The following is a 10,378-nucleotide window of genomic DNA, read 5'->3' as shown; positions in this document are numbered from 1 at the left end:
GGCGACTGTGTGGTCTACAAGGAGTTGGTGTTTGGCTCCTCTGCTATTTATGTCAATGCCCTTCTGTGCTGTGCTCATGTATTTTTCCATGTGCCTACTTATTTTGGCTGCTATGATGCCTGACATGAGCTTCCATGTTGTAGAGAGACAGGTTATTGGCCGATAGTTGGATGGGACTGAACTCTTTGAGGGATCCTTCTGGATCAGGATTGTGCGCCCTTCAGTTAACCATTCAGGGTGGGTCCCATTTTTCAAAAAAAAAAAAAAAAAAAAAAAAATATATATATATATATATATATATATATATATATACTTATGTGTATATGATGAACATAGTGTTTTCTTTTTCATATCGACCTTTCTGTATTGAGCTGCAGTAACGTGCAAATTTTATCTTATCTTATCTTAAAACAAGTACTTCAAGTAAGAACTCATCATGCAACATCTGTTTCATGTTCACTTTGCCATTTATTACTGAAGTCAACTCTACCTGTCTGTTAGCAAAATCTCTCAAGAACCAGTTGATATATTTTAAATTCCCAGAAACTAATCATTGTGTGTACATCTGCAACTGATTAACTGTAGGAGCCTAGCAAAGCCAACTTTATTTATAAGCACTTTTAAAAGAGCAAAATGACCAAAGTGCTGAATAGACATCATATAAAAACATCAACATAAAACAAGCAAATACTTAAAAGACATTATAGACAACTTGACAAATAAAATGACCTTCCTCATTCTGGGTCAAAAACCAATGAAAAGAGATTGGTTTTCAAAGCAGTTTTAAAAAAAGACAGTGAAGAGGCCTGTCTAATATGTATTGACAGTAAGTTCCAAAGCCTTGGACCCCCACTGCGTTGATCACCGCAATTTAAGCTGGCCACTACAGCTAACTGACATTAGACAACACAAAAATTACCAATTCAGTCAATTTTACAGATAATGGATGGACATTTGGTGTTGTAAGTCTCATTCTGAGGACTAACACTTATCAAGTGATATAACCAGGGGTGGAAATTAAAAATTTTGTCCACCAGCCACTCAAATATTTTACCAGCCACTATTTTTTGTTGTGACAAAAAGTTATTTCATATGATGATGATGATCGAGGTGGGTGGAAGCAGTTGTGGTGCCCTACAATCTGAACAACACCTCTTTCTGGACACTGCATGGAAATAACTAGATTTTTCTTATTTTATTTTAAACCATTAAAAGATGCATATCTGTGCATAAAAAATTCAGACAAGTGAAATTTATTTCTGTGGAGTGTTTTTGAAGAATTTTTTNCTAGATTTTTCTTATTTTATTTTAAACCATTAAAAGATGCAGATCTGTACATAAAAAATTCAGACAAGTGAAATTTATTTCTGTGGAGTGTTTTTAAAGTATTGTTTTGCGCTTTTGTAAGTTTTTGTATGTAAGTTGTAATGTTTTTCAGACACTTGCTGCTTTTAATGCATAGATCTATTTGTGCTACCTGCTTATATTTAACAGGTAGGATATTCTGTTGAAGGAAGTGATTTTTGTGGCTTTAGAAAGGTTTTCGTCGTGGATATAAATTGTTCCAATGCTATGCTAAGCATAACTCCTAAGCTTCCACTTCGGTATCCGATGATATTTAACATTAACACAAACCGCTATAGTTTTCAGTTTGTAAACGTGACGGTAGCAGTTTTTGACAGGTAGCACCGACCGTTAGACATAGCTGTTTAGCCGTGCTACGGTAGGAAAATCTGACGAGGAAGCAAAGATCGTCAGAACACCGGCTGTAGGCGCGAACGCACACTGACCGACGTCATGACGTCATTGATTTAGTTAAAAAAAACGTTTAACTTTCAGTTCTTCCCTCGACTACTCTTGAAAAACATTTTTGTTGTCTGCCACCCGCTTAACTCCCGAAAAGTTCCGCCACATTGCTAATGCTACTTCTCAAACAGTTTCTTCTTCTTCTTGATATTTATTGGTGGTTGGTAAACAACAGAAGGAATCAATACCGCCACCAACTGGTAAAGAGTGTCTGCTAAACTTTTCTCCTTCTTGCATTTAGTAGCAACTCGAGCACATTGCTGCCCCCTATATGTCAAGAGGACAAATAACACATTTTCTGTTCAAATTGCCAACCCGCCACAGTGGCATGTGTGTTGATCTAATTCACACACCACTTCAAACATTTACCCACATTTGGCCAGTGGCGGGTGCTAATTTCCACCCCTGGATATAACGCATAATGTTAGAATTGACCCAAACAGCTACAACTTCATCATTTTTCATCATAAGTTCCCTGTAATATTTTATTTGATCCTATATGATTTGACATGAGCTTGATTTTGTATTGAAATAGTTTTGTGTTGGGGGGGGGGGCAATTCGAAATTTCTGTATGCAATGTCTAGGCAGAATTTCTTCTACACAAGGTATTTAGCATGCCAGAATCCCAAGACCATTAAAACCAAAGATGAAACAAAGGAGAATGTAAGCCCAGACAGATGGTTTTATCAACCAATCAAATTAGGAGTTGTAGCCAATGGGTGTTTTCCTTAGACTTACTAAGGCTGTAAGTTGCAAAATCTCAAACAAGGGTCCTGAGATGATGTTCATGAATCGAAATTAATTAAAAAATGATTTCTAATTACATATATTTGAGAGATAAAAACTGGTCATAACTGAATAAAACTGTATCATGGTTTGCTGCTTGTGTTGTTATTATTTCCCTATTTATTTATGTTAGAAATGTTTATATGCTTCAGCCAACAATAGTTGGGATCACAAGTCTCCTTAACTGTTAGTTTGTAGGTCGAAAGCTAAAAAATTTGGAACCATTCATCGAGAACATATGCTGGCTAATTTGGCTATTCACATTATTGCTGATCTGCTATCCTCAGCTACACTGAAAATGGTGAAAAGAATTATCTGTAGGTTTTTGAAGACAGTAAAAAGATGGACATTTGGTGCTTTTTCAACCCTTGATTAGCTAGCTGCTTATTGGTAACTGGGATAGATGCACTCGACTCAGTATGGTAGAATTGTAAAGGCTTTCAGAACCAGTGATTGATTTTTACTAACTTAATAGTTAATTTAATCATAGTGAAAAATGGAAACATAATTACTTCTGGGTGTTGTGTGAAACAGAGCTGTAGGTGCAGGGATCGGTGACTCTCATTTGCAGGAGTGGAGCTTCATAGTATGCACTGGGCAGCAAAACCAGGTAGTCCTGAAAGAAAATAGTGTTTTTAGTATTTTAACAAACATCATAAATTTGAAACTTAATTTTAGATGTTAGTACTTTTTTGTAAAATACAGTCTCTGGCAGGTTTATTAAGTCCATCTGTTCAATGGCTTGTTAACACAAGTAGCTAATCACATGTAAACAACTCAATGCATTTAGATGTCTGGACCACTATCCTGCATGTTTTAGTTGCTACCCTGTTTTGATGCACTTGATTTGAATGACTGAGTGATTAACAGGCTTCTAGAGACCTTGAAGACTTGTTGAACGACAGAGAAACAATGAAAACATGCAGGACAGTGTTCCTCAAGGACCAGGGTTGAAAAACATTGGTCTAGACATGGTGAAGATGACTTGATGAAGTTCAAACCAGGCATCAGAATGGGGAAGAAAGGGGATTTAAGTGACTTTGAATGTGGCATGGTTGTTGATCTGAGTACTTCAGAAACAGCTGATCCACTATGACTTACACACACAATCATCTCTAGGGTATACAGAAAATGATCCAAAATAGAGAAACTATCCAGTATGCAGCAGTTGTGTGAATGAAAGTGCCATGTTAATGTCAGAGGTCAGATGAGAATGGGCAAAGTGGTTGGAGATCATAGAAAGGCAATAGTAGCTCAAATAACTGCTTGTTACAAGCAAAGGTCTGCAGAATACCATCTCTAAACATACAACATGTAAAACTTCAAAGCAAAGGATACTCAAAATGTGCAGCAATCATTTCTTGAGAGAGAGAAACTAGCTGGCCTTGTTGTAAGTTTCTGATTCCGTTCAGCATGATTCTGTTCATTTATATCTTAAAGGGGACCTATTATCCTTCCTTGAACAAGTTAGGATAGCTCTGTGGGCGATACAAAACATGTTCATTAAATTTATTACACAAAATCATTCTCAAATATTGAGATTTCACCTGATTAGTTCTGCCTGTTTTGAGTTCATTTCAGAATGGGAGGTTTTAGGGTTTTAGCTTTCCAGTTCTACCATACTTTTTAGCGGTTCACTATTATGCAAATAAGCTGCTGTTGGCCACACCATGACACCCCACTAACTACAAAACATAAATACTCACTGAAGGATTAAACAATGCTGATCTGACCCACATTTATATCATTATTAATCCAAACTCTTGATGATTCTGATTTTGGGACAGGGGCACTTAGCGGTTCCGACCTGACATTTGTCACGTAGGAGAGCGGCAGTCAGCGGTCTGAAACCCGAAAAGTGTCACTATGTTATCCATTATAGTAACTCACCCTCCAGACTCCTGGTATACCTATGATCTTCTAATTTGGTCTCAGTCACACATTTAATTTATGATAGGTGTTCTTTTATTTTTTGTTTAACAAATTAAAATTTTGTATTGCAGCTAATTAAGAAGACACATCACCTGTCTGCAATTAGGAGTTTAATCTGTATGTGTAGAAAACAATAGGTATGTGGTGTGAATCCTACCAGAAAGATTCCTTCAGCCTCTATGACCACAATCCATGTTCCTGGGTTCAGAACAAAAGGCTCCACAAAGTTGTTCTGGGGAACATTGACAAAGGTTGGTTGTGTACTGGGAGCAAAGATGATTTGTTTGGACTGTTCAGAACCTGAAAAATAAACATTAGAAATGCCAGACATTAAAACTTAGGACACGCTAGATGCTGAAATTTAAAAATAATAAAAGGCTTTGCATTCCATAAAGGAATGCATATCTTCCACAGCATTTCATGCCAGAGCTTTAGACTAAGATTGTCTCATTTTAAGAAGAGAGAGTTTTAAGCCATTTTGGTCAAACCTTGTGAATGACGTTATGCTCAACCTCATGTGATATTGCAAGATGTCAGGTAAGCTATAACATGGGCTTGAAGTATGTGTTGAGCACGACTCTCAGCTACTACCACCATGCAAAATTTTATCTCAATGTCTGTGAAATTGGTTGAGTCATAGTCATTTTTGACTTAGCTAAGTTTGATTCATTGTTACAACCATCTCGAATTGGCCGCAAATGTTAATGAGTTGTACATGTTAATTTAATAATTGCCTTCTGAGAATTGTACAAAAATATGTCCAGTTGTTCATGATTTTTTTCCCGACAGACAATAGCGAATGGCAAAGCTTTAAGCAAAAATGTTGCACAATGTTCTCTCAAAGTATGTGTTTTGAATGACTCTTCAGATCCTACTACACCAAGTTTTAGCTCAATATCTGTAAAACTGACTGAGAATGATTTTTTTGGTTGGCTAATGCAGATTAGCTGTGGTGGCCATCTTGAATTGCCATCTATCTATCAATCCATTGTCTATCACTTGTTCTGGAGTCGGGGGGTGGGGGGTTCGAAGCTAACCCACCCCTGATGTATCATGAAGTGAGGTAGTAACAGAGTCAAAATGGTTGTCATGTGACAAAGGTAAGCCAACTTTGTTGCTCAATAACGTGTTAAAGTGATGACATATAGTTTGTGTGACCACCTGGTCATGGGATTAAACAACAACAACCAGATTTATTACTGTGGGAAGTTCAATGATGAAGCACAGAAACTTTGCATTTAGTTTAAAAAACAGTTAACCACAAAGCGAATTGCTTTTTGTTTCCATGTTTTGAAAACAATATGAGGGATATGTCCAACACACATTTAATGCGTTGCGCTACACTCAGCTACATAATGCAGCTAAGTTCTGCTTCTCGCCTCTTTTGGTTCTGCGATGCTCGCCTCATTTCTGAAAGCTCACATCTGTGCAGGACATGGCTGGCTGCATCAGTGATTTATGAATGGCCAGAAGCAGTATAAGAATGGATTGGTCTGTTCAGCAATTTCACGGAACTGTTTTGTGAAAGAGCCTACAGAGAGAGACAGGCAAACACCTTTACCTTCAACGCTGGATGAAAAAAAAGAAAAGAAATAAAAAAACTTTATTTTGATGCATTTTTAAAATGTTGTGATTCCAGAGAAATTAGAAGGAAAAACACAGATGTCTGTGGTGAAGACCTACCTCTGCGGTTGACCTGATAGGCTGTTATTTTACCATTGGAGGTGACGCCCTCAGAATTTACATATCTGAGGATAAAACGAGTCAGATAGACATCTGCCTCGCTCACATAAACCTGAAGCTTCACTGCAGTCTACAGAAACCATGTTTAAGGAGAGACAGAGTAAGAGAGGGAACAGAGGTTAAAAATAGACATTTTATTTGTAAACTTCTAAATCCTGAACTGAACTGTGGCCCGAAAGAAAAAAAGAGATGAGAGAAAGAGAGTGAGAGCAGAAAGTAATCAGAAGCTACCCACCACCACAAACACACCTCAGACAGGACTGAGAAATAAAGAACAGAAGAAAATGCAGAACTTTAAACAGAAATGCTATCTTTAGTTTGAAGACATTAAACAGGTAGTCTGGTAATTTTTTAAGTGATGTTTGTCAAATAATTATCCATACGTTTTATCAGTATTATTATTAGTACCTTATCAGCTCTGACATTAGTCATAGATCACAGACAATGAAGAAAAAGGCAAAAGTCTTCATCCAGGCTAGACTATTGGCTAGCCAAACAAGGGCCTGGTTTGTTTAATCATTTTTCAGGCTTATAAAACAACTCCTTCTTAAAAACCAAAAAAAACAGTGTGAAAGAACACTACATTAGTAAATCTAAAATAAACTTCTACACTTTTGCATGACATTGTTTGTTTGGTTCGTTGCTGTTTTTTGAGCCAAACAACATCTGTGTTACTATGCAAATATATGTGTGTGGAGCATTAACACTAATAAAAATGAATGACACATCTCTGCCTTTATCCACTGTTCAAAATTTAAGCCAAAATGTAATTTTTTTGGATCTGCCATAATGCATTTTGAAGCCATCATCTGCACACAAGGGTTGTGGGCTGCATGCTCGATACGAAAATTGACCTATTCCCACTTTCAAGCACTGGTTGTCACGCTATTAGTCACAGTGTAATACGATACTTTTCAGATAATTGTTTTCAGGTGTTGATTTTTTAGAGTTAAAGAAATTATTTTTGATTATTTTTAGATATGTCCCAAAATAATTTACATGGAGAGGTGGGAAATTTTACTGCAGCCAGTCACATGTCCTTGGTGGCTTCAACTTTTGGCTTTTGGTTCTGTTTCTGCTATCCCAACTCCAAAAGAGCTGGGGCATTGTGTAAATGTAAATAAAAACAGAATGCAGACATTTGTATTTCTTTAAAACTCATAGCTCACAGCTGGAGAAGCATTTTGCAACTAATTAGGTTATTTGGAGACAAGTCAGTAAGAGGACAGGATATAAAAAGACTTTTAGAGAGGCTGAATCTGTCAGAAGTAAAGTTGGGCAGTGATTCATCAGTCTGTGAAAACCTGACAATTTCAGAAAAATGCTTCTTAATGGAAGATTAGGAAGACTTTGAATTATGACATTGTCTACAGTTCATAATATTGTCAAAGGATTTCAAGAATAGAAATCTCTGAGCTCAAAGGATTATGTTAAAAGCCAATATTGGATGCCCATGATCTTCGAGCCTCTGGACCACTGCATTAAAAACAGGTCTTTTATTGTAGCAAAGAAGAGCCAGGACTGTTGAACACCTGGAATTCTCCATCAGACAAGAATTGGACAACATCCCTTTTCCGTTCTATATATTTTTTAATTATTCAAAAAATAGTAATTATTCATTAATCATTCATCTGAAGAAGCTTTGTAGAAATGCTTTTAATCAAATTCTAAATCTTTTTACATCTGCCAAGAGCCTGCAAAGACCATCCGTGGCTGATTTTTTACATCGTAATGAGTTCTTCAGTCAGTGTAAAGGGAGCCTAAAGTATATTGAGGAGAAAACAATTGGTAAAACACTTAACTATGTTAGACACAGAATGCGCTGAGGGGAAGTTTCACTAAAGAGAAACATCTCTTTACGTGACAACAGTATGAGCAAATCTGTTTTAGGTTATATTAAAAGATGGGCCACAGTCACATAAATATCTGTAAAATTCAGACTGCATTATTATAAAACAGTATAACAAATACAGTTTTAACATGACATAAATAAAATGTAATTCCTGAGAAGACAGTAAATGAAGTACTAGTTGGAGTACTGAATGCTGTTAACTCCTAATTACAGATACTGTTCTAAACAGTCAAGTCAATATAATAGTTTGAAGTAGATCATTAACAAAGGTCAAAGGTAGAAGGTAAAAAGTTCTGTTCCTACCTGAATGGGGGACATCTGAGCATAACCCCTCCAGCTGAAGTCTGGAAATTCCAGGAGGTTGTATCCGAATCGGACTGGCCGTCCGTCCAGCATGGTTCCCTCCTCAATTTCAAACTTTAAATGGTGGAGGTCTGGAAAGTAATGATTTGGACGAGGCCTGCAAACACAGGAACAGATGCACAAAAACAGAAAGAAAAAGCCTGTGATTGAGCAACTGACAACCAATGGTCAGAGCACATTATGTGCATGACATTCATGACCAATGAAGATCCTTACAGAATCATGCTAGCATTCATTTATTAGCTATGGTGGCCATCTTTGATTGAGTTGACTCAAAAAGGTAATGTCCATTTATTGCTTTCTGAGCATTTCATCAAAATCTGTGCAATGGTTCATGGGATTCATGGTGGCAGACCAAAAAAATCAAAACAAATGCTACTTGAAATTGCTCTCAGATCTTTGAACTTACAGGTTACACTTAGGTCCCTCGATGTTGGGTCTGCAGCGACACTGACCATTTTGGTCTTCACAAAGCTGACCTACTGATCCCCCAATGTCACACCGGCAACCTAACAAATGAAAAAAAACATAAAATACCGAACTTGTTTTCAGAGGGCAAACCTGCATGAGTTTACTTAGACTCTTTGTTGAAGATCATTCACCATGGCAGCCAAAATAGTTGTGATCCTGCAGATTATAGTAGCCGTCTTTGCAAGTCAAGCATGTTCCACTGCAGACATTGGGTTTACAGTGGCACTGACCAGTTTCCTGACAGAAACAAGAATGATATTACCATTTGAATGATATCAACAGTTTCTTTTTCTCGTTCTTTATTTAGTAAGTAAACAAGAGCTTCAAATACAAACCAAAAGAGAAAAAAAATCCCTTTCACCAAGTACTAGGGTTGGGCAATGAGTCTTGAGAATCAATTGGAACCGGGACTAACATTCTGATTCTCACATAACCGTTCAGTTACATTTTGATTCCTAATTTTGATACCTGAAAGAAGAAGCGGCAGAACAACAATGAAGAAGAATCCACAGGAAGTGTGTGCGCAACCATGGAAAGTGTGCAGCAGCAATCAAAAGTGTGGCTTAACTGGAGTTGATGGATGTGTCGGAGTGTTCTAGTCACATGACCAATTTAAATCACTCTAGTGGGAGATCCGTCCTCTCTGAGACTACGTTTCAATTTGTGTCAAAAGTACAGACTTCAACTATACACCAGTTTTTAAATTGCGTTAATAGGCTAAGAAGAAAACTCCTCCATCTGTCCTCACCCTCAACCCTGCTAAATGAAAAAATACACACACCTCTCCATTTTAACTGAGGCCCAAAGTTATTAATCAAGGAAGAAGGAGAAAGAGGCAATGACAGTGACAAAAAAACAAAAACAAACAGAAAGCATGGGAGTGAGTAATGATATTTGGGATTTGGGATATTTAGTGTGTTTGGATTTTATAGTTAGGGTGTAGTGTAGTATGTTTAGTGTTAAGTTTAGTCAGTTTTAGTGTGTTTGAGCCAAACCAATGAGGAGATTTCTGAACGTGGAACTCCAGCTTCTGTTTGAGGTGAAGGATGGAAGCTCGGGCCCAGAAATGATGGAGCCACAGTCAGGGCCTTCTCAGACAGAAGGGGAAGCTCAAAGGCAGAGATGGAGAAAAAAATAATAATAGCAATAATATGAAAAAAATGACCAGTTGGCTCAGTGCACTGGTGGCGCCAGAGGGGCGCTAGGGGGTGCTGTAGCTCCCCCTGGAAAAGTCATAGCACCCCCGTAGCACCCCCAAGCAAAGGCATAACTTGGGTATGTGTGGGACATGTCCCCCACTTCCCTTATGTATGCCCTATATCCCCCGCACTTTTTTCCAGCCGTTGCAATTGTTTAATTCGTTGTTAACATGTGGGGATGTGTTTTTCCGAGCCGTCTTTAAACGCACCATGAGCGCTGCGTAC

The 10,378-nt window shown here is 37.6% G+C and overlaps 1 protein-coding gene across 2 annotated transcripts in view; it reads right to left on the bottom strand.

The window, feature by feature from the left end:
• Nucleotides 1-10,378, bottom strand: part of lama5 (laminin, alpha 5) — a 311,767-nt gene that overhangs the window by 176,658 nt on the left and 124,731 nt on the right. For both annotated transcript variants that reach the window (XM_037977106.1, XM_037977105.1), the window contains 6 exons: nucleotides 9,086-9,191; nucleotides 8,893-8,992; nucleotides 8,424-8,580; nucleotides 6,209-6,338; nucleotides 4,683-4,825; nucleotides 3,106-3,209 (listed from right to left, as the gene is read on the bottom strand). In XM_037977106.1, coding sequence (XP_037833034.1) covers nucleotides 3,106-3,209; nucleotides 4,683-4,825; nucleotides 6,209-6,338; nucleotides 8,424-8,580; nucleotides 8,893-8,992; nucleotides 9,086-9,191 — 740 coding nt within the window. The remainder of the gene's footprint in view (nucleotides 1-3,105; nucleotides 3,210-4,682; nucleotides 4,826-6,208; nucleotides 6,339-8,423; nucleotides 8,581-8,892; nucleotides 8,993-9,085; nucleotides 9,192-10,378) is intronic.

Source organism: Kryptolebias marmoratus, linkage group LG8 (genome assembly GCF_001649575.2).
Source record: "Kryptolebias marmoratus isolate JLee-2015 linkage group LG8, ASM164957v2, whole genome shotgun sequence".
NCBI lineage: Eukaryota > Metazoa > Chordata > Actinopteri > Cyprinodontiformes > Rivulidae > Kryptolebias > Kryptolebias marmoratus.
This window is presented reverse-complemented; position numbering and strand designations above follow the sequence as displayed.